General features: G+C 44.0%; 1 protein-coding gene across 2 annotated transcripts in view; it reads right to left on the reverse strand.

Annotated features, from left to right (window-relative positions):
* SUCLG2 (succinate-CoA ligase GDP-forming subunit beta) overlaps positions 1-24,772 on the reverse strand; it is a 255,054-nt gene that overhangs the window by 134,231 nt on the left and 96,051 nt on the right. For both annotated transcript variants that reach the window (XM_085898098.1, XM_085898097.1), the window contains exons 5-7: positions 2,715-2,867; positions 437-526; positions 195-291 (exon numbers count right to left, since the gene is read on the reverse strand). In XM_085898098.1, coding sequence (XP_085754224.1) covers positions 195-291; positions 437-526; positions 2,715-2,867 — 340 coding nt within the window. The remainder of the gene's footprint in view (positions 1-194; positions 292-436; positions 527-2,714; positions 2,868-24,772) is intronic.

Genomic DNA, 24,772 nt, shown 5'->3' on the forward strand with positions numbered 1-24,772 from the left:
CATTGCTGTAAATTGTATCATCATGCTCCCTGTACCAATCCCTGAAATACCTCACTACTTAATCCTTCCAGCCTGACATCAACCCACTCATAGCCACTCTTAGCTTCCTATCACTAAGCCATTTTCCAATAAAAGTTAGTTCGCATGAAGCATTAGCCGAGGTGGTGTAGAAATCCATGGGAGATGGAACAAACCTTCTCCATTGCTCGTCTCTCCAAAGGGATTCACCTCCACCTGGGTTGCATCCACACTCAGGAAGAGTGAATAGAGTAGCTGGATCTGCTTTGCTGCCTGTACACAAGGCATCTGGGACTGGAGACTTCCCACTTGCTGGTCCCCATTTTGGGGTTACAATGGTGGAAACACTGACAAGAAAATAAAAAGAGACAAAGCAACCAAAGACTGAACATGAGAAAAGGAGAGAAAAAAAAGTCACCTTTTGTTCCACACCCCCAGAGAAACCAAGGTTTTGTGCCATTTTGAGAGCTTGTTCCTCTGTCATCCCCTCAAAGATGTCAATTGGTTGCTGCAGGTGAACATCAGTGTCGTTTTTGAAAAAAGGTTCCAAAAACTGCCCATTAACCATATCTCATTTATGCCTCTGTTATGTGATGGACATGTGCACATATATCCATAGACTGCTTCAGGCCTTCTAAAATGTGCACTCATACAGTGTAGGTCTGCAGACAAGTCTTCACACATCTCATCATTAATAGGAAGAGTAACCACCATATCCTTCAATCCAAACAAAACACACAGGTACCCACTTGCAATGATCAAATTCACCACCAAGATTGGATCATCTGTCATTTGGTGGATACCTATTCATGTTTTTGGCAAGATAAACCTACCCTGATCAAAAGATACAAAAAGATATCCACCAAAGGATGTATAGAAGATGTGTATCCATGGCATAAACCTTTAAAAATGCAATGTAATACTGCCAGAAAGTCTGCACATAATTTTACTGTCAGGTCTCCAACACAAACTTGAGGGACGCATATCACATATGGTGGAACTTCAGCTATAATGATCCATTTGGACCTCCACTCCACAACACTGGACTCGTGGTGTGTAGCCACATATAAGCAATAGCTTACTTGTGCCTCAAAATCCCCAAACCAATTTTGCCACAGAAACTGTTGAACAAGTCTTCATAAATTGTCTTGATAAACGTCAGAACTATTGTTCCAGCTCAAGGGTCAATCAATGAAAACTCAATTTGTAGGATTTGGGGCCATTCCAAAGAAAAAGTCAACGGATGAAGATGGGCACAAAACTTACAACTGCATTCAGGGCCATCCCCTCCCATCCCCTCCACTCATTCTTTCCCTCTCCTCTTTATTTCTTTCCCATCCCTATCTGCTCGTTCCTTCACATCCCTCTCTGCTCTTTCCTTCCCATCCTTCTCTGCTCTTTCCTTCCCATCCCTCTCTGCTCTTTCCTTCCCATCCACCGCTGCTCTTTCCTTCCCATCCACCTCTGCTCTTTCCTTCCCATCCACCTCTGCTCTTTCCTTCACATCCAGCTCTGCTCTTTCCTTCCCATCCACCTCTGCTCTTTCCTTTCTAATCCACCTCTGCCCTTTCCCATCCACCCTGCACTTTCCCAATTCACCCTCTGCCCTTTCCCAATCCACCCTCTGCCCTTTCCCAATCCACCCGCTGCCCTTTCCCAATCCACCCGCTGCCCTTTCCCAATCCACACGCTGCCGTTTCCCATCCCCCACTGCAGTTTCCCATCCCCCTCTTCCCTTTCCCATCCCCCTCTGGCCTTTCCGATCCTCCTCTGGCCTTTCCCATTCCCCTCTGGCATTCCCATCCCCCTCTGGCCTTTCCCACCCGCTCTGCGCTTTCCCATCCCCCTCTGCGCTTTCCCAACCCTCTGTGCCCTTTTCCTCCCTCTTGTCCCGCTTCTCCCTCTCCTCCCCTTTCCATCCCTCTCCTCCCCTTTCTGTCCCTCTCCTCCCCTTTCCGTCCCTCTCCTCCCCTTTCCGTCCCTCTCCTCCCCTTTCCGTCCCTCTCCTCCCCTTTCCGTCCCTCTCCTCGCCTTTCCGTCCCGCTCCTCGCCTTTCCGTCCCGCTCCTCCCTTTCTGTCCCTCTCCTCCGATTTCCGTCCCTCTCATCCCCTTTCCATCCCGCTCCTCCCCTTTCCGTCCCGCTCCTCCCTTTCTGTCCCTCTCCTCCGATTTCCGTCCCTCTCCTCCGATTTCCGTCCCTCTCATCCCCTTTCCATCCCGCTCCTCCCCTTTCCGTCCCGCTCCTGCCTTTCCGTTCCTCTCCTCCCTTTCCGGCCCGCTCCTCCCTTTCCGTTCCTCTCCTCCCTTTCCGGCCCGCTCCTCCCTTTCCATTCCTCTCCTCCCTTTCTGCCCCGCTCCTCCCTTTTCGTCCCTCTCTCTCACCTATCCTTCCTCTTTTTCTCTCCCCTTCCCCATCACTTATTAAGCAATTGCTGCCACCATTTTTGCATAAGTAGTACATCGATTGCTCAAAAGGCATAAGCCCAATGGGCTGCTTCATATTAAAATTCCTTATTGACAAAGACTTCCTAAAAGTATGGACACACACACGAATGAAATGAGAACATTCTACAAAAATTACAATGCAATTGTTATAGTTATTAACAGAATGGACTGGTGCCAGCTACCAAGCTTTGATACAAAAAGTGTGTTCCAACTATTCAGTGGAAAGCAGCAGAAGCTTTTGCATCAACACCTTGTAAATGAGATGTGGGTTGCTGGCAGCAACAGTCTCTATGTCAACACCCCCTTGGGGGCTCCCCACCAAGACAGGGCCATGAAAAGCTCGATCCATGAGTAAGGCAATGTACGTTTCTCGCGCAATATCCAGGGCCTCAGCAACCATCACCTGAAAGAACAAATCCACAACCCAGCACAAACAATGTTTTAGTCCTGGTATGCAAATCCATCATGCACTCAAAATCTAGAGCTCCCTTTTCCTCTCAGATGAATCATTCACAATGCAAACCTTTGACTATTTGCAGTTCCCATCTGAGCACCAAGGTCATACATGCTGGGATCCCTGGTTCAAACACCATATACTTTAATGATTTGTCCATTGCCGACTAATATGCTTTCAAATTAATTTGAAATTGCACCGATGTCTGCTACTACCCTTGTCCTGCAAGCGATTTGAGTGCAAGCTGCTCCACAAGCCTTCACTCATTGTATTTATTATATTGCTGCATCATTATAGAGGTAATGGTATGTCCAGTGCACAATCAGTGAAAACACCTGAGCAAGAGAGTGAGGAAAAAAAGACCCAAATTTGAAAGGAATCATCCAAACCTGCGTGTGCAGATTCAGGGTACTCATGGCTTGCATATGCAATGAGGACATTTGAACCGACCAGTGTGACAATGCACCTTGCCATACTGCTCTTTCTGTTTGGAATTTGTTTGAGAATAATGCTGAAAATCTGCAGTGTCCAAAATAGAGCACCAATTAAAAACCAGCAATCAAATCACTCTGAGACATCTTGGAACTCTGATTGTTTAACAGACTCAACAGAGCACAATGCATCACTGAACTCGCATTCGCTCGAGAGTTGCACTGGTGCAAAATTTCACCAGATATCGACCGACATTTGAAACAAAGTTTTAGTGGCAGTGAAACCCAATGAGAACCCAAATAAAGTGGTGCAAATTAATTAATAATCATGCACATTTCCTTAATGTCCCCAAATCTTTGATAATATATAGGGTATATGGAGATTGTATTAGGGCTGGAAGGTTAGCTTAAGTGTTTATGCACTCGCCTTTGACTTGTCTAGATTGGGTTTGAATCGTGACCCAGGTATAAGCTGTCATTCTGGCATTTCACGTGCAGAGTGAGGCATCAATGTGTCCGCCGTCCATCGGAAGGACGTTAAGCTGGAGTACCCATCTGCCAGCCATGGTGGTTAGTGGATGCTAAAGATCCCATGGTATATTTTGCTGAAAAAATAGGCAAGTTATCTCCGACACCCTGAACAAATTACAAAGTCCTGCCACCTTCAGTTAAAAGTCAGGTCTGGTTGACCCCACAAGTTGGGAATAATTGTGGCCGTTAACGAAATAGTCGTCGATGTAGATTTAATCAGATTGTCATTTCCAATAACTGTTTGTGCAATAGGTGGCATAACTTTTTCCTCCAAATACAAAAATGATGAAAAACGACCAATAACAAGTTTAACAATAAATGGCTTTAACAGCCATTTTACAATTGGCTACCTATTACAGGTGAGACCCTTTTTTTGTCCCCCCCCCCTTCTCCCCCGTCATTGTACCAGTGGGATTTCTTCAGACTGTGTGAATGTGCTGCAGAAACGCAAATCCATAACTGTGGAGGAATAAAAATGGAGCATGAAACGCCACTTGGTTCTGCTGACCCCATGTCAATATCATCACGTGCAACGTGAAGTGATTGCGTGTCAGCATTAGCAGCGGCAAGAGAGGTTGTTCGTTGCATTTACTCAATGCACTGGACACAGTCTAAACGGTTTATTATGGGGAATCTATACCTTGGGTATGTAGAATAAGTGTTATGTATATTTGCTAAATAGGTACAATGTATACTTTTAGTGCAAGGGGGATGAATTCTCGTGTATAACACATGTGCAGGTGAATAATGAAATGGTCAGAAGAGTGAAATGTTTACCTACAAAAATAAAAATAAAAAAATCCCCAATAAAAGGCTGAATGAACAATTAAAATTTGTATATTTTTGAATTTTTTTTTTTAAGTCAGAAACTATTTTTGGCCAAAACGTTCAGCCAGTAAGCATTTAAGATCGTGTGAACAAAACAGTGAGAATTTCAATCAACGGGCACAGTATCATTCATGAATAATGCGTTTCATCTCGATCTGTGAATACAAGTATAATTGATTACGGCACATGATCATTACCCCGAAAGTTACCAAACTGTGATTTGCTCAAACAACATTTCCCAGAGTACTCTCACCTACAGCAGGGGTGCCTGCGCCACGTGGTTTCACCATCTCACTTCATGGCAGTGCTAATTACAAGATATATCAGAGTTCAGAACAGCAATTACCGTATCATGAAACATTTAAATGCCACTGTGAATATCAGTGAGGGGGTGGGAAGAGGGTTAAACACTTTATTATCCCCACTCTTTTTGGAAAAACATGGAAGGATATTGTAATCGGCTCCGTCTTTCTGTCTGTCTGCCCGTCCGTCCGTCCATCCATCCATCACCCTATCACCAGCGAAAACAAATGCGCACCATCTCCGAACTAAACGGTTGGGCCGAAATTCACCAAATTTGGTAGTTATGATCAATACATGGCATGAAGGTTCAAGAGCAGTGTCATTGTTGCTCCATCTCATGTGGAGTGGCAGGAGGGGGTCAAAAGGTCAAATATCAGAAAATGCAATTATGAGCACATTTTAAAATATTTTTGAATTAAACTTTGAATTTGCAATCAATATTGGGTGAAGCATTAAATGTGTAACGATTTTTTGGGGGGATTTGATCCCCAGTTCATGGTCCAGGGGATGGGGACTAAAGGTCACAAGGGTCAAAACGGGGGGGGGGGGGTTTACCTCAAATTTTGATATTGGGTCATTCCTAATGGAATTTTTTGCCGTCTTTCAACTTTGCTTTAGGTGTGAAGCATGGGGATTTGCGATGGTGGGCCATCAACTTTGCTCTAGTTGTTAATTGTCAGAGGTACAGGTTTGATGAATGTTTTCACAGAATGCAGAAGAAATAAAAACTTTGTGAGACCAATGTTGCAAAAATAATTCCTTCATATAAACACCTTGTAGCCAGAATATTAAAAGTAGTGTATGGAGCTAATCTGTTCACCTTGTATGAACAGGTGAGTAAAGTATAATTGACAAATTCCAATTCCACAACAGGTACACAAGACAAACACAAACGTTGATACAATTAACACATTGTATTATTATCAACGCTTGTGAAAGACAGGAGCGCACAGACCCGAGAACATCAGCGCAAGCATGCACACATGTAACACAGGTGAGCACACACCCACACACACACACAAAAAAAACTCAGACACGACTGCGTGCACAACCTGCGCACCCACCCACAGACACAAGCACACACATGCACACTTACGGACACGAGTGCACACATGTATATCAGCAAAAACAAATGCACACAAGTACAATAGCAGGCATGCGCACACCTGCACGGATACGAGTATGTAATCACAGACACGAGCACACATATACGCACATGAGCACACACCCAAGATCAATGCCGCACATCCGCGGACGATCGTGCACACACTATCACCCCCAGACACAAGTGTGCATGTGGGATACTACCATGCACATGCACACCCACCAACACAGGCGCACATATGCGAACATGAGCAAGTGCACACATGCAAAACCCAAGTGCACCCAGAAACATTTGTATGATTTGAAAACAAAGACGTAATGCTCACATAAGACCTGATGATCCCATTGAGCATGAAAAGAGAACACAAAGCATTAGGGCCGCATATTTATATTACTAAGGTACAAAAGAGAAAAGATGGCATTGCTTTCAGTCGTCAGTACCCGGCGAGTTTGGCCTAAACGATGCAGAAATAAACAAAATGACCAAATACCAGAATCTCAAAAATGAGGTCAAAAGATCCTGGGTGGCTGAAGAGTGCTGAAATTGTACCAGTGATAGATGCAGCAATAGGGAATGATAAATGAGAACGTTGCGGAGATCTTAAAAACCATCTCTGGGAATATTACTACAAACAAACTGCAGTTGGAAGCTGTCTGGGGCTCGGTGATGTCATGAAAAGAGCTCTCGAAACAAAACTCTGAGAAAAAGAAAAATTCACAGCTTGGTCGATGAATTGTGATACCTTACCAAAAGGGAGGTGGATACTTCGAGACCTGAGAGGACTCTGTTCCACATTCTGAAACCTGCATAGGGAAACAATAACCAATGACGCACGCACGCACGCACGCACGCACGCACGCATGCACGCACACACTATGACGGTGCGACACACAAGATGGCGGCGCGACAAGGACGCCTCGTTTCTCCCTCCCCATCTTTATCAACGATTCCACCGCCTGAAACCACCTGTGTTGAATCATGTGCTTCCATTCCAATGAGGAAAGACGTCAAGACCTCGAAAGGTGGCAAAGAAGGAGATGACAATGAAATTGAGAAGCCGCAAAGCACAAAGTGGTATGACATGGAGAGGAGGTCCACATCAAACCGCCAACACGGGAACTGCACAGCGTTCTCACAAAATGGAGATGTGCAATGCTCGAATAGATGTTGCTGTATAGAGCAGAAAGTGAGAAGCACGCACAGCTCGCAGCAGCTGGATATGCAGCCCTGAGTGAAGCGGAAAAGCTACCTACCATCTCGGTCAGGACGAAGAACAGTCAGCATGGTGGCACCCGTAGGAGGAAGAAAGCGAGCTCGAGTGGGATCATCGTTGCGGAGATTTCTGCATCCGCTCCCCAGTCCCTGAGTCATCCCTTTCGGCGGACCTGACCTCTGTGACCGACATCCTTTCTCTCGACCTTTGTTAGGCCGTTTGGTTGAGGGTGGCGGAGGGGCTGTGTCTTCCAGATTGGATGATTCGGGTCGGGGTTCTCAGCCTCGGGCCACAGATGGTAAAGTGGCCCGACGGTGAAGAGGCGGTCAGTCAGCGAGGGGTCCTAATGGACCTCCCACTTTCTTGGCCGATCCTCAACATCATTCACCTCTGGTGGGCGAAGTCCACAATAACATCTGTGAGATAAGCCGTAGGGCTTTGCTTCATGACTTCATGACCGAGATGACTTTGCCTCATGAGCCCCACAGCCATTCCGAATCTGCGGGGACAACCTCATCACGGTCTGGTCTTCACTGGTGGAGCGAGTCTACACTGAGGCAGTCACCCTTTCAGGTGGCCACTTCTCTGTGGGCAAGCACCTCTGATCAGCGCATCACGGGATCTTCCTCGAAGAGGTTTTCTCGTTGCACTGGGAGCCAATGGCCAGCATTCCAGTGGGTCCCCTGCAGAGTATGGCAACCCAGATTTGACAGCAAACTGGACTGGTCAGAACTGTGAGAGCAAGAGCTGCCCTCGACAGTCTCACAGTGCGTGGAGGTCCATCGGCCAATGGGCACGAGCATTCCACCTAAAATGGTTGGTCAGCACCAGGCTCTGACTCGCGGTGCTTAGTAAAGACCTCTCTTGATGGGTTGTGCTTGCACCTGTGGCCTGGGGCCTTGTGAATCGCTGAAGTGCTCCAGGTGGTTCACCCTGGGCTGACCTCATGGGCCAGACCCCTATGTTTACTCCCGTATGCTCCTCGCCAAATGGCCGGCTTTGGGCTCATGCCTCGTGGTGGCCTGGCCTCACTAAAGGCTGGATGCGTTGCTGGCCACCAAACCAGGAGGGACCGGGCTTTGCTTGCCTATGGCTCCCGTTGGGATGCTGATTCCACTTGCTTGTCCCAACACTGGCTGTCGGAGGCTGGCCATGGCAGAGCCAAACTCCGCCGATGGTTTCCCCGACACATATTTGATCACACGTCCGACCCGCACTCCCTCCAGCAGTCCTGTTCCATGCTTCCCGGGGAAGCCAGATGATCTCAGAGATTGAATAAAGAAATACAGGGCCATGGACTGCATCCTAATGATGGGTGCAGATCTCTTGAAGCACTGGCAAATTTTGCCAGGAACTATAGCTAGGCAAGTAATGAGGCAGCTCCAGCATCTCCGGACACAGTGTAAATCGGCTAGAGTTGATTCCCAAGCACGAATCCTCCGAATTCTAAAAACTTCACAGCATTGGACCTGTGCGGTGATCTGGGCCAGACCTGAACTTGGTGCTAGTGTGTTGAGGGAGAGGGGAGGAGTTCCCCGCCGCATTCCCTTCAGGGAATGGGACGGGAGGTCGGCTCAGAGCCGGTCGGTAGGCACTGGGGTGGACCTGAACAAGCACATGGTGCGATCGGCCGAAGGAGCTCCCCGGAGGCTTCGAGTGGCGCGCCCAATGCGTGACATACGATCGGGCGGTGTATCGGGTCGTAGAGCACTAAAATATGGGCAATAACCCTGGGCGCTCACTGGTAATGGCTGGATAAGATAACCAGGGAACCACTGGTTGGTGTGGATGAATGATATAGTATGTAACGGAGAAGAAAGTCAATACATATTTTGGCGGAGAAATGCCTGATTTATTTTGTTGATGCAGTGAACAAATTTTTTACATCACGAGTGATTAAGATTTTGGAGGGCAACCCCTGGTAGACTCCCTTAGACCCTGATTTTTTTTAATGGTGCGAACAAACTTTGGTACATCACGGTTGATGAAGGTTGTGGTCAAGTTTCATCGAAATTGTGTGTGGAGTTTCGAAGAAGTTGCAAGTGTTAATGGATAGACGGACTGACGGACAGATGATGCGCCATCCCATAAGCTCCCCAGAACTACGTTCCAGGTGAGCTAAGTGCATCCCGAGAATGTGCCTCCCGAGGAAATAAGGAAGAGGCAGCCTGATGGAACTCAATGATGTACACAGAGCGATGACTGTAGGATTAGCAGTGTACATCAAAAGAGTTGTACTGACAAACAAGGATCACTGGAATGGATAAGAAGAGGTCAGCTCAATTGGGATGGACAACAAATCATGATAAACACCCAAGACCAAGGACACAACACAAATGGATTTGAAAAAATGGTAGGACTGAGCCAATCAGACAAGTGTAGATTCTGCAAGGTATAAACAGAAAGCACGAGTCACCTATCGGGATGTAAAAAAAAACTCATGTCAGAACAGCTGTACACACAAAGGCACAACAAAATATGTCGAGGAATCCAATGGCACATCTGCAGAAATTTCAATATCCCATTTCCACAAAACTCATGGAAATGCAACCCAAAAGCAATCATTGAAAACAAGGACATAATTGCTCATTTACGACCTGATGATCCCATCCAGCGTGAAAATAGAAAACAAAGCGCTACGACTGGACATAGTACTCAGATACAAAAAGGAAAATAAGGCATGGCTAATTGAGGTTTCACTAACCAGTGATTTTGGTCTAAATAACACAGAAATCAATGACCAAATATCAAGACCTCAAGAATGAAGTAAAAAGATCCTGGAAGCAGAAGAACGCTGAAATTTTACCAGTGATAATTGGAGCAATACGAATGATAAAGAAGAACCTCACAAAGATCCAACAAACCATCCTCAGGAACGTTACCACAAACTAACTAGTTAGAAGCTGTCTGGGGCTCAGTGACAATCCTGAACAGAGCCCTTGGGACAAAATTCTGCGAACAACACAACTTCACAACTTAGCCCATGATTCACGATCCTTCACCAAAATGAAGGTGGACACTTGGAGTCCTGGGAAAACTCCGTTCCACCTTCTGAAACCCGAATTATGGAGACAGCAATCAAAACACAAACACAACAGAGTGCATGCAACCATAATTAACCTCCCCAACCCATGCCCCCCCCCCTTGCCCAACCTCTAAGACTGCCAACTCCAGACTTACAAACAAGCAAATTACATTATGGCATCACTTTTTCACCTCTTCCTTTTGTGCAGGGAACTGCAACATGAAGTTTTTCAGAACAAAAAAAATCTGAATAATCTTCCTCCGAATAATCTCAAAGCTATAATAAAGGAGCATTTTTTCTATACGAATGAAAATATCCAATTAAAAGCAGCTTTAAAACCTCAGGCTGCCAAATGAGTATTTCTAAGATGGGAGTCAAGAGTACAGAGTATAATTATGACATAAGCTGAAAAGCCAACTGCGATCCAGATTTAATTGGACATATTGAAACTGTAATCACATTCATCCTGTCCAGCTCAACTGACTAAAGAAGAGCAGTGAAGTGGGGTTGCCATCTTCATAAATATGATCACGGCCCAGCGATTAAACACCCTGTTCAAATGAGCCTTTGAAAGCACATTTAGTTGACAAACCAAAAATTAGGTGGATGAAACGAAGTCCTTGTTCATTGCATTTAAATGATATTAATAATGCCATGAGATGGAAGTCATTTTTGTGTCGGTTGAAGAACATAAGGAGTCAGTTGCTGCAGAGACGACTGAAAAAAAAACAGACCGTTGAATTACATCAGAACTGAAAATTGCATTACAAGATGCAACTTTGGAAAAGATTATGGAAATTTTTCGAGTAATTCAAGACAATACATTTGAGTAATGGAATTAACAGAGATTAATCATTGATAACGATACTCTTGACTCCAGAGAATCAGATCTCCTGAAGCAGTTCCATGAAAATGCTCCCCGACCTCCATCTCCGACAGAAAAATACATTCCGTTGTTGCCATGCCAGTGCAGAGAACTACACTGCAGGAGGTTTGTTGAAGCAATTCCTCCAAGAGTAGTGAGGATTTGAATCAAGCTACATTAGCGAGGTTACAATACAGTTCAAACAATTGAGGCAACTCAAGACCCACATACAAAAAAACATAAAATTGAAAGTGTGTGTCTGTGTATGTGTGTCGTTGGTTGTTATCTCCAGATGCAGGTTTCTCCATAAGGTCTCAAAGTATCTACCTTAGTTTCAGTAAGGGATCACAATTAATGGACCAAACTGTGAAGCTTTCTTGTTCTCAGTTTTGTTTTGAGGGCTCTTGAGGATTGTCACTGAACCCCGAACAGCTTCACCTGCAGTTCGTTTGCAGTTATATTCCCAGGAATGGTTTTTAACACCTCTCTAAGTTTCTTCTTTATCATTCCTGTTACTGCAATTATCACTGGTACAATTTCAGATCTCTTCAGCTTTCAGGATCTTTTGACTTCATTTTTGAGGTCTTGGTAATGGTCATTTTCTTGATTTCTGAAATGTTTCGGCCAAAATCGCTGGGTATTGAAATCTTAATTAGCAATACCAGTCCCGTATTTTCTTTTTTTTTGTGCCCAAGTACGATATCCGTCAGAATGCTTTGTTTTCTATGTTCACATTTGATGGGATCATCAGGTGGTACGTGAATGTTACTTCGTTATTTTCAGTGATTTTTTTTGGTTCACATTTCCCTGAGTTTTCTGAAACTAGGATAATGAAAGTTTTGCAGATGCACCATTGGATTACTCTACATACTGTGTTGTGTCTGTGCGTCCAGATGTTCTGAAACGAGTTTCTTTTTTTACATCTCGACAGAAGGTGGCTCAAACTTTCTGTTTGTATCTTGCAGAACCTACACCTGCCCGATTGACTCAGTTCCACCATTTTCTCAAAGACATTCGTATGATGTCCGTCCTTGGGCTTGGCCATTTCTTTTGTATGATACATTCTCCATTCCAGTTGAACTCACCTCTTCTCCACCATTCCAATGAGACTTCTTTGTATAAGCCAAATGTCCAACTTTATTGATTTATTTTTGCACCTTACTGCTCTTTTGTCGTTTTCCCAGTGTACAGTGCCTTCAGAAAGTATTCACACCCCTCGACTTTTTCCCATTTTGTTGTGTTACAGCCTGAATTTAAAATGGATTAAATTTTATTTTTTTTGTCACCGATCTACACAAAATACCCCATAATGACAAAGTGGAAACATGATTTTAGAAATTTTTGCAGATTAATTAAAAATGAAAAGCTGAAATGTCTTGCGTCAATAAGTATTCAACCCCCTGAGTCAATACTTTTTAGAAGCGCCTTTGTCAGCGATTACAGCTTCAAGTATTCTTGGTATGTCTGTATCAGCTTTGCACATCTGGATTTGGAGATTTTCTCACATTCTTACTTGCAGATTTGCTCAATCTCTGCCAAGTTGGATGGGGAGCGTCGGTGAATAGCAATGTTAAAGTCTTTATACAGATTCTCAATGGATTTAAAGTCTGGGCTTTGGCTGGGTCACTCAAGGACTTTCACATTCTTGTTCTGAAGCCATTCCAGTGTTGCTTTGGCCATATGCTGAGGGTCATTGTCCTGTTGCAATGTAAATCTTTGCCACAGTCTAAGGTCTTTTGCACTCTGCAGCAGGTTTTCCTCAATGATTTGCCTGTATCTGGCTCCATTCATTGTTCCTGCTATCCTTCAAGTCTCCCAGTTTCTGCCGCTGAAAAGTATCCACATAGCATGATGCTGAAACCACCATGCTTTACGTTGTGGATGGTGTTAGATGGGTAAATGAGCTGTGCTTGGTTTCCACGAGATGTAGCACTTTTCATTCAGTCTAAAGAGTTCAATTTTCATCTAATCAGACCACAGAATCTTTTTCCTCATGCACTCAGAATCTTTCACGTGCCTTTTTGCAAACTCCAGGCATGCTGTCATGTCCCTTTTTCTCAGGAGTGCCTTTCGTCTCGCCGCTCTCCCATAAAGCCAATATATGTGAAGTGCTGCAGAGTGTTGTCCTTCCGGCAGGTTCTTCCATCTCAGCCAAGGAACTCTGTAGTTCTGTCAGAGTCGTGATTGTGTTCTTGGACACCTCCTTGACCAAGGTCTTGCCCAGTTGCTCAGTTTGGTCAGACAGCCAGCTCTAGGAGGTCTAGGATGTAACATATTCTTTCCATTTCCTAATGATGGAGCTCACTGTGCTCTTGGGAAATTCCAACACTCTATAAGTTGTTTTATACCCTCTCCCAGATCACCGACTCCTCACAATTCCATCTCAGAGTTCTATGGACAGTTCTATCTCGGAGTTCAGTCTTAATACTGTACTTTTATTTGTCTTTTTCCATTCGATATTTTTCAGTTCTCTTTAGGAATGGAATGATTTAAGTTTAACAAATCGAGCAAATCTTTCAGTAAAGTTTACCAAAATAAAGTTTAGCTATAGTTTCAGTAAGGTTTACTTAGCAACTGAGCAATAAACTTTCAGAAACCTGGGTGTGTGCATTTTTAAAAATTCTTTCTCACTGGATAATCATTTTTAGCGCACCTGGAATTTAGTCTGGTGAGCTTATGCAATCAAGTAGTGTCCGTAGGTGAGTGAGCAAGTGAGTCAGAGTCAGTCCGTAAACATTTCAGTCATTATCACTTGAACGAAACAAACGATTTTGATGAAACTTGGGCACATGCTTCCCATCTGATGCTTAACAAAGGTGTGTTGACCGCATCAAAATCTGCACTCATTAAAGAGGTTTGGGGGGGGGTGTTTGACCCCTCCAAAATAGATATTTCCTCTCTTCTCCGTAACTACACACACAATTTTGATGAAACTTGACCACAACCTTCATCACCTGTGATGTACCAAAGTTTGCTCACGACATTGAAAAAAAAAAATCAGGGTCTATTGAGGGTCTATTGGGGGCGGTGAGTTTGAGCTTCCCAAAATAGGTATTTGCGGTCTTCTCATAAACTAGACACACAATTTCAATGAATCTTGACCACAACCTTCATTGCCCATGATGTACTAAAGTTTGTTCACGGCATTAAAACATTTAGGGTCTAAGAGGGTCTTGCAGGGGGTTTGAGTGACTGTTGCTCCCAATCCAGGTGAGCTTCAGGACATAGTCCTATTTTTATTCTTGTGCAAATTTACAGTTATAAATCAAGTTTATTTTGTTCGTCTCTCAGCACATAATTTGCATGCATTTCAATATTTATAATTCCAGAAATGGCCAGGAACATTCCACCATTAATTCGTGTGTGCTGCAATGCCCCTTCAGGGCATATCAATTAAAGGTTAATTATATCATGTTTGGCATGGAATATCACTTGTGGAAGTTCAGATTTGTATTTAGCACAACATTTTCATTAAGAAACGCCAAATCATAACTTAATTCCCCACGGGGTGCCACAAAATTTGTTTTCTAAGCATCTTTTGGTTAATGGCCCTGTAGACTATTACTATACTATCCCAAACTCGAACTCTTAACAGAATCTTTGTTCGTGCGTGCACGCGCACGCAATACAAGGACGCACGCACAAACACGACTGAAGAGGAGGTCCAACACTGCACTCCTTCCTTGTAGGCTTATCTACAAACTGCATTAAAAAAGGCAATCCTGGACTAGATCATGGAAATCCTCATCTGCTCTGCCCTTCCTCTTTTTCTGGACCCAATCTATCCTTGGCAAGTAAAAATCCCCCATCATCAATACTCTTCCCTTTCCACAAGCCTTTCTGAATTCTTCATGTACCCTTCCTTCCTCCTCTTCCCTCATAACAGGAGCACTGTAAAAGCATCCTCTGAGTATCTCACTGGTTTTACAATTTTAAATCTCGATCCACACAGAATCCTTTACATTAATTCCCTCATTATGTCACCCATTTCTCTCGATTTTTAACTCTCTTTTACATAGATTGCTTCACCTCCTCCTACTTTCTCTTTCCTATCACACCTATACATTTTGTTGCCTTCTATTCTTGTTCTTCAATTACTCTCCTCATTAAACCCCTTCCCAGGATGTGATTTGATGGGGTGGGGGGGGTGGAAGGGGAGGGGGGGAGGACTGGGGGTTTTCTCAGGCTCTGTTTTATTTATTTATTTTAATCCTTGCCATCCCTATCACAAGATTATGTATTAATGGTGATTGAATTAGTGAAATTTTAACGTCTGATATTTTAAGATGTTAAATGGATGCTGCATCCTTTTTTGAGCATGAACTGATTTTGAAGAGCTTGTTCTAATCACACAAAACGTACAAGATCAGCAGGACATTGTGGTAAACATGATTTTTAAAAATGCAATGGAGTTTGGTTTCACTGGATCCGGATCATACTGTTCAGGTCTATAAAGTGGATCGGATGGGATTCCACTTATCCGTTATCATGTCACAAAACTGCACATGATGAAGCACAGCAAATGATCCAATGAAAATTGACGACGTCATTGTGATAATGTTGCTACATATCGATCCGACATTAAAAAATAAATATCTCTTATTATCCTGTCAAATTTGATTGAGGTGGTAATAAGTTTTGAATCTGTACATGTAGAGCTTAAATAGATAAAAGATTATTTTTTATTGCATTTTTTTTGCAGTGTGAGAAATGTATTAGCGATATATTTAGGTTATTTATCTAAAATAAGTGGGTCCCAGTGTCCGGTCGTACGTATGTCCGTTAACATTTGATTAAAACATCTTCTCACAAACTACCTGACCGATATAGACCAAATTTCATACAACTAGTGCATGCCCGTAGGTGCGTGCCCATAGGTGCAAACAAAACAAAACAAAAAACTTTCAAACCGCACGCCAGAAACAACTACACAGGCCGTTCCTTCGCTCTCACGTGCCCGTACGTGCGTGGCCGTACATGCAAAAAAAAAAAACTTTCAAACCGCGTGCCAAAATAACAACCACACAGGCCGTTCCTTCGCTCTCGTAAACGACGACTGGATTGGGGCATTGTGTTTATCTATAAATGCGCATAAGAAATCGAGAAATTATTAGAATACAGTAAGTCATCACAATGCGGAAGTAGTGCGTGCCCATATGGAATGTTGACATGCAATCCACAAATTATCGCTTGCATTGATTTTGCCTTTTTTCGCAAGTAAAAACACAAAGAGAAGAGGAAAGAGGAGAAAAAAAAACGTGCAAAAAATAATTTACTTCCTGCTTCGGAGCATACCAGCACTCTGATGTTACCTAAATTTATGCACCGTCTAATATGAAAACGATCATAACTTGGGGCATTGCGTTTATCTATAAATGCGCATAACTAATCGAGAAATTATTAGAATACACGAAGTCATCACTGTCCGGAAGTCCGTACGTTGTAACCCGTAATGGGGAACGCGGCTGAGCTTCCCTTCCACATCGGCCACGCCCACGCAACGTGTATTGTCATTGGTTTGGTAACTAAATGGCCATAACTTGGGAAGCACTTGTCCGATTAATATCAAACCTTGAAAAGGCACATCCTCAGGTCCCCAGCAATATATCTGGCAAGTTTCAATTAGATCGGACCAGCGGTTGTCGAGAAACAGCGGCCACAGACACACACACAGACACACACACACAGAGATTGCTGGAATTATAGATAGATGCATCAGAATAGCAAGGTCTCATGGGTTTGTGCTCCCCATCTGGATGTGTCCCCTACAAATGGGGTATAAAGGTGTTTTGCCTCAAATATTGATATTTTATTTAAAATAGTCTTCTCTGAAACTGCCAGACAGATCCAGACCAAACATCACCACAAGGGAAGAGTATTGATGATGGGGAGAGGGCAAGAGTATTGATGATGGGGGATTTTAACTTGCCAGGGATAGATTGGGTTCAGGAACAGGGAAAGGGCAGAGCAGATGAGGATTTCCTCGTTTTCGTCCAGGATTGCTTTTTAACCCAGTTTGGAGATAAGCCCACGAGGGGGAGTGCAGTGTTAGACCTCCTTTTAAGTAACAATCCCAATATGGTGGAAGAGATGGAGGTCGGGGAGCATTTAGGAGCAAGTGACCATAACATTGTGTGTGCAAAGATTCTGTTAAGGGTTCGAGTTCAGGATAGTAGGGTAAGGCTTTTAGATTTCAGGAAAGCAAACTTTAAGGGTATGAGGAGAGAGTTGGGTGATGTAGATTGGGAGAAGCTAACAATAGGACAATCTGCATCAGAGAAATGGGAAACCTTCAAGGAGCAAATGTGTAGAGTGTAGAGTAAGTACATTCCAATGAGGTGTAAAACTAGAAACAGAAAGAGGCCAGGGTGGTTGAGTTGTGAGATGTGGGAAGGGACGCTTTTAAGGAGAAGCAGAGGGCATTTATTCAGAATAAAATAACAGGACTGGAGTTAGATTTATATCACTATCGGGATAAACAGAGGCAAGTTAAGAAAATAACTCGGCAAGCCAAAGGAGAGAATGAGAAGGACGTGGCTAAGAATATTAAATATAATAGCAAGGCTTTCTTTAAGTATATCAGGGGAAATTAACAGGTTAGGACCAGTGTGGGCTCTTGAGGAATGGCACTGGGAGAGTGGTTAGTGATGAAAGTGAGATGGCAGGCTTATTAAACAAGTATTTTGCTTCAACTTTTACACAAGAACAGTCAGGAGAATTGCCAATAGCTGAGAGTATCTATCGAGGAGGTGAGGAATGGCTTTTAAAGAAGATCCAGGTTGGAGTGGAGGAAGTAAAGGAACAGCTGGGAAATCTAAGAGTCGATAAGGCTCCGGGTCCAGATAATATGCACCCGAGAGTATTGATAGAGGTGGCTGAGCAGGTAAGTGAGATGTTGATGGATATTTTCAATAGTTCACTGGAGTCAGGACAGGTACCGGAGGATTGGAGAGCAGCAAATGTAACACCATTATTTAAGAAAAGATCCAGATGAGAATTGGGAAACTGCAGACCTATTAGTTTGACTTCAGTTGTGGGGAAGGTATTGGAGACATTAATTAAGGCCCAGATGAGGAACCATTTAAGTATATACAAACTGATTGAAGGTAGTCAGCATGGGTTTACCAAAGGTAGTTCCTGTCTCACAAATATTTAAGAGTTCAATGAAGGAGTGTCTGATTGGGTGGACGACGGAATGGCAGTGGGCATAATATATGTCGACTTTAAGAAGGCATTTGATAAGATAACACATTGGAGGTTGTTAGCCAAGGTGATGGCTTGTGGAGTGGCTGGTCAGGTAGCTAATTGGATTGGAAACTGGCTTCGTGGTAGGAAGCAAAGAGTGCGTGTGAGTGGGAGCATGTCTTGCTGGGAGGATGAATGTACCAGGGTACCTCAAGGATCAGTACTCAGACCACTATTATTCGTAACAAGCAAATAAAACCCGTTGCTTTGCTGATGGGGATATTAAATTAGAGGGAGAGAAAGGAGAGAGGAGGGAGGGAGGAGGGATGGAAGGGAGGGAGAGAGGATGGAGGAGATGTGGAGAGGGAGAGGGTGAGGGGTTGGAAAAAGAGGGATTAGGGTGGGAGGGAGATGAATAGGGGCAGGAGAGAGAGAGAGGGATAGGATAGGGGTGAGGGGGGGGGAGAGTGCAGAGGAGGAGGGGGGGGAATTCTGGCAGATTTAATGCCCAGTTAAACATCCATCCGAGAGACAGCACACACATTAATGAATGAATCACACTACTTGTGAAACACCAGAATGGCAGTTTATTGCTGGGTCGGGATTCAAACCCAGGTGAGACAGCTGAGAGCGAGCATGCATACCTCTCGACTATCCTGCTGTGATCTAGTGATTCATTGCTTTATAAAAACTGAATTTATCTGTTCTGACTGCTAAAAAATAACAAAAAAGCTTGCAATTGTCTATTTAACCTCCGCCATCGAAGATGGATGGAAGTTACTGTTTTCACCCCTTTCTGTTTGTTTGTTTGTTTGTTTGTGAACAGTATTACGGAAAAACTCGACGGATTTCGACGAAACTTGGTGGGGGGGTGAGGTCTGGTCCAAGGATCATGCCATTAGATTTTGGACTTGGTCCAAAATCCAATATGGTCGCTATGGCAGCCAGTTTGAAAAAATATTTTAATTTTTTTTTTTTGCATTTCTACATGTTTTAAGTGATTTCCACCCCCCCCCCCCCAAAAAAAAAATTGTTCGAGAAAGAAAAATTTTGGCAACTTTTTTTTCAACAAAATTTCGATTTCTTTTTTTTGCATTTCTACATGTTTTAAGTGATTTTCAACCCCCCCCTCCAAAAAAAAAATTGTTAGAGAAAAAAAATTTGCCAATTTTTCTTCAACAAAATTTTGATTTTTTTTTTGCATTTCTCCATATGATAAGTGATTTTCAACAAAAAAACATGCCAAAATCATAATTGTGGCTGATTTTGGAACTTCAGGTGGATATACCCACATAAAATCAATTTCTCTCTCAAGGAATCCAGTTATGACGAATGAATTGAGTATGTAAAAGTTAAAAGTAAAAGGGAAAGTTGCAAACTATAACTCTGTGAGCACTGTTGACGTCAAATTGAATGAATAGGATATCAGGTTCACTTGAGTGACCTAGCAGTATTGGCGACGAAAGTTTTGCACTCTACCGAGTGCTCCCCCTCGAGTTCACACTGTTTTATACTCCCGTTCCTCTCCTCAACCACTGGAGAGTTGTATGATGGAGGAGAGGGTTTGGGAGGAGGATAGCATGAGGGGAGGGAATGTGAGGCAGCACGAGAGGGGGAGGCAGCTCAAGGAGGGGGGAGTTGGACCGAGGAGAAGGGAGGTGGCCCGAGGTGGGGGAAGGCGGCCCGAGGTGGGGTAAGGCGGCCCGAGGTGGGGTAAGGCGGCCCGAGGTGGGGGAAGGTGGTCCGAGGTAGGGGAAGGCGGTCCGAGGTGGGGGGAGGCGTGAGGGTGTGGGGAAAGCGGCACAAGGAGGTGGGGAAGGTGGCACGAGGGGCGAAGGCAGCGCGAGGTGGGGGGCAGCGTGAACTGTGGGAAGGAAGCATGAGGGGGAAGGCAGCGTGGGGGGGGGTGAGGCAGTGCGAGGGGGGAAGGCAGCGGAAGGGAATGGCAGCATTAGGGCAAGGGAAGGAAGCATGAGGGGAGGGGAATGGAAGGTAGTATAAGGGCAAGGGAAGGAAGCATGAGGGGAGGGGAATGGAAGGTAGTATAAGGGCAAGGGAAAGAAGCATGAAGGGAGTGGGAGGGAGGGCAGCATGAGGGGAGGGGGGCAGCGTGAGGGGAAGGGAATGGGAAGGCAGTGTGAGGGGAGGGAATGGGAAGGGCAAGGAAGCATGAGGGGAGTGGAAGGAAGCATGAGGTGAAGGTAGGCAGCATACCAGGGCGTTACCGGGAGGGAATGGAAAGCAACGTTTTCTTTTTGACCGCCTTGTTCCATATAAAACTAGGTGGTAGCATTTAAAAACTAAAACTAATGCTATCTATTTGGCAAAGGCCTTCTTGCATGTGGCCCACATCCACCCCCTACACATTCCTCCAACCTCCTCGAGGTCAATGCTAAACAAGAATACACACCGGAGATATACTCATCCTTTCACTCGCACATATTTGTGTGAAGGGAGGGAATGGGAAGGCACTGCACGGTGGCACGTCCCACGTGACTTCGATGCCGCAGCACGTCCGCGCCCCATGAGGCTTCGGTGCTGGAGCATATGTCTGTATTGGCCGCAAAAAAAGGACCCTTGTGGACTGGACCATCATGGATTGCAAAAGTAGGTGATAAAGCATGGCGTTGCGCTCAATGAAGTCACACTTTCTGCACATTCCTTCACTCAATATAATTGACCGAAGAGTAGAAAAAGTTAAGTTTAACGCTTTGCTTAAATAAATACACTTAGTCATAAAAATCACTAATTTGTTAAAATTTTCAGATTTCACTCCAAATTTCGACACTTATTTAATCCACAAAATCCGATTCTTAAATCCAATATCATATTTCGATTATATACTTTAATTAGTCCGTGAGAGTCGATCATATTTTCAAATCAAGGCATGTTTGAATCGACCGAACAAAATGGTGAATTAAGACCCCATCGAGGGAGTGCGAGGTGTCCAAGGAAGTGCAAGATAACGGGCATAATTAAAAAAGGCCCTTAATTATCTTCAAAGGGGGTGTTTTAATTAACCCAACCACCCAATTTTCACTCATGCACCTCTTTGGAGTTCTTTTAGTATACAAGCAAAGTTTCAGGCTGCTAGATTTCATGGTTTTGAGTAATGGAGGACACACACACACACACACACACACACACACACACACACACACACACACACACACACACACACACACACACACACACACACAATGGTATAGAAGATTTAAATCAACGATTTGGATAATGGGGTGAAGAGCAGGCTTTCCAAACTTACAGATGACACAAAGCTTGGAGGTAAGATGGACAGCAGAGGGGGTGGTGATCAGATTCAGGAAAGGATTGATACGTGTATAGATTTGGCAAAAGATTGGCAGATGGAGTTTAACCTGAACAAGTGTAAGGTGTTGGGGATGGGGAAGAACAATGAAAATAGAGATTACAGGATGCAAGGGGTAATTTTGGAGTGTGTCACACAGAAGGATCTGGGGTAGTAATAGATACGGGAGGTAAGCATGCAGCACAGTGCCAGGCAGCTATAGGCTGAGCAAATAGGATTTTAGGGTGAGCAAATAGGATTTTAGGTTGTATTCGTAGAGGGATCAATTATAAATCAAAAGGTGGTTTCAACATTGTGTAGGAATTTAGTGAGGGCCACATCGAGAATATTGTGTGCAGTTTTGGTCGCCACAATTCAGAAAGGATATAGATGCCACAGGGACGGTTCAGCGCAGGGCGACTGGATTGATTCCAAGCCTAGCAAGACTCAGGAGTGGCTGAAGGAGACAGGGCTTTATTCACTAGAAAGGAGGTGGTTATGAAGAGATATGATAGAGATGTTTCAGATAATGAAAGGTATGGACATAAGTGCAGAATAATTATTCAGCAGATTAGACTGTGATAGGGGACTTTTACTCAGAGAGTAGTTAATGCATGGAATGGTCTCCTTGGAAAGGTAGTGGCAGCAGAAACAGCAGATAAGTTTAAATTGGGATTCAATAGGTACCTGGAAGTATTGGGCATCGAGGGGTATAGGGATGTTGGCAGGACTTTTAGGTAGCTTGAGCATTGATGGGTGATTGTGTGTATGTGTGCAGAGTGTTGTTGGTGTGGGTCTCATCAAGGGGTGTTGTATGGTTCATGTTGTGTTTTTTACCCAAGACCATCTCTGCCCATGCCCCCCTCCCATAGAAAGAAAACAAAACTACAAAAAAATACTTTAAAAAAAAAAAAGATTTTGCATTTGTCTTCTTTTGATCTGATGTTGATAAATTTGTGTGGTGCTGATGTGGCACAGGCATGATGGTCCGGATGGCCTCCGACTGCATCTAATTTCCTTTTGTGTCCTTGTGCGTCCCCTGGAAAGGGGGCAGAGGACTCCCTCCCTGAACCCCTAATCTTCACTAAAACATCTTCTCCACAACTACCTGAGGGATACGGACCAAATTTGGTACAATGCATCAGGACAGTAAGGTCTCATGGGGTTGTACTACCCATCCGGAAGCATATATTGAAAAGGGATCAGGGGTTTTACCTCAAATATTGGTATCTCATTCAAAAATCTTCTCAGAAACCGACAACCGGATCCAGATCAAACTGGCCATGCGGAATCATGACCATGCCCTAACCTTATAAGTTGTGCTCCCCATGGCCGTATCTCCCCTGGAAAGGGGGCCAAGGCGGCCTCTCTCCCCAAATCCCTCATATTCACCAAAATATTTTCCTCACAAACTCCATGATTAATATGGACCAAATTTGAAACAATACATCAGAACAGTATGGTCGCATGGGGTTGTGCTCTCCACATGGATGCGCCCCCCCCTCCCGATAAGAGGCTGAAAAGGGGGGTTTCCCCTCAAATTCTGGTAATTTTTTTTATCTTCTCAGAAACCGACGCAAGATGCAGACCAAACTCTTCATGAAACACAAGGACCATGCCGTTAACTTAAGTTGAGCTCCCCATGACTGGAACACTTGAGGAAGGGAGATAATGGCCCCTTCCCCCTCATCGCTCATTTTCATCCCACCTGTTGGGGAAACAACTGTCAGTCCACAACTTGGCTATATTTTAATTTCAATGTGACTTTTCAGCTTTTTGTCGCTATTGTTATGTATGGCTTGTAAGTTGTAAAAGTCAGAAATAACAACAACAACAAAAAAACGTCTGTCAATTTTATCCCTCCCCCACCCCCCACCCCCACTGGAAATTTTACAAATGGCACCCTGCTCCTTTCTATCTACTTTGGTCTCAAAATGTTCTATTTTATTATTTTAACGCCTATCATTGGTATATAATATATTTACCTTTTTCCCTTCCTGAAATTCTATTTTCCTGCCTGACCTTACCAATCACAATTGTCATCGGTTCCTTCCTTTTTCGCTTCTCCACTGCCTCTTCCAACCAAAAAAGCCTGAATTCCCTCAATTCACATTGCAAACCTTGGTCATCTTTATGTTAAATTCCTTTCTATTTAGCATATGGCCATCATTCTGGAAGCACTCCCTTTGCTCCAAAAATGATTCCCACTGCTTACAAAATACAAAATAGTCTTGCCGCTATAGGTTGACCTCTATCGCTCTGCTCATAAATTATATTCCTGGACGAGAGCTGAAAACAGTTCGGTTTCTCACTCTTGGTAGAATAGCAGAAAACATTACCTCACAACCCTTTGCTTTGAGTCGCTTACCCAATATCCTGGACCTATTTTTCAAATCCTGTTCCAAGTACACTTTTCCCACATAATTTGCTCCTTGGCGTACCACAACTAAGGTCTTCTTGCCATGACCCGATATGATGCCATTTAACCTTGTTTCAATCGCCCTACACCCGACTCCTTTGAAACTGCACCCAACTCTTCGGCCGACGTACCTTCTTGCAAAATGATGAACCAACATGTTCAATAGTTTAATCGCAATTGAGATAGGTAGGAATGGGGTCTCCCTGGCCTCATGCCTACGCATCTCTATTGCTACACCCTCACGACGGCCTGCACTCGTGATCCACATCACCACTGCCTGTCGCCGACACCTCCACCACTCCTGGTAAGAGAACAACCTCAACACCACAGAATCCTGCTGTTTGCACAGGTCAACTTAGCAGGGACTGCACAATACCCTCACTCAAAAAGATTGGGTTGCCCATTCCACTGCATCAGATGTTAGTTCCACCTGGCAATACTTTCTCAAAGTATATATATATATATATATATATATATATATATATATATATATATATATATATATATATATATATATATATATATATATATATATATATATTTTGTTACGAATTCGCGCCCGCCGGCGTGCGATCGGCCACGTAACTCGAATCGCGACCGCGTCGCCCACCGGAACGGACAATTCAGTCGTGACCCTCGTGG

Source organism: Eptatretus burgeri, chromosome 10, assembly GCF_056783735.1.
Source record: "Eptatretus burgeri isolate ZD-2024b chromosome 10, Ebu_testis_v1, whole genome shotgun sequence".
Classification (NCBI taxonomy): Eukaryota; Metazoa; Chordata; class Myxini; order Myxiniformes; family Myxinidae; genus Eptatretus; species Eptatretus burgeri.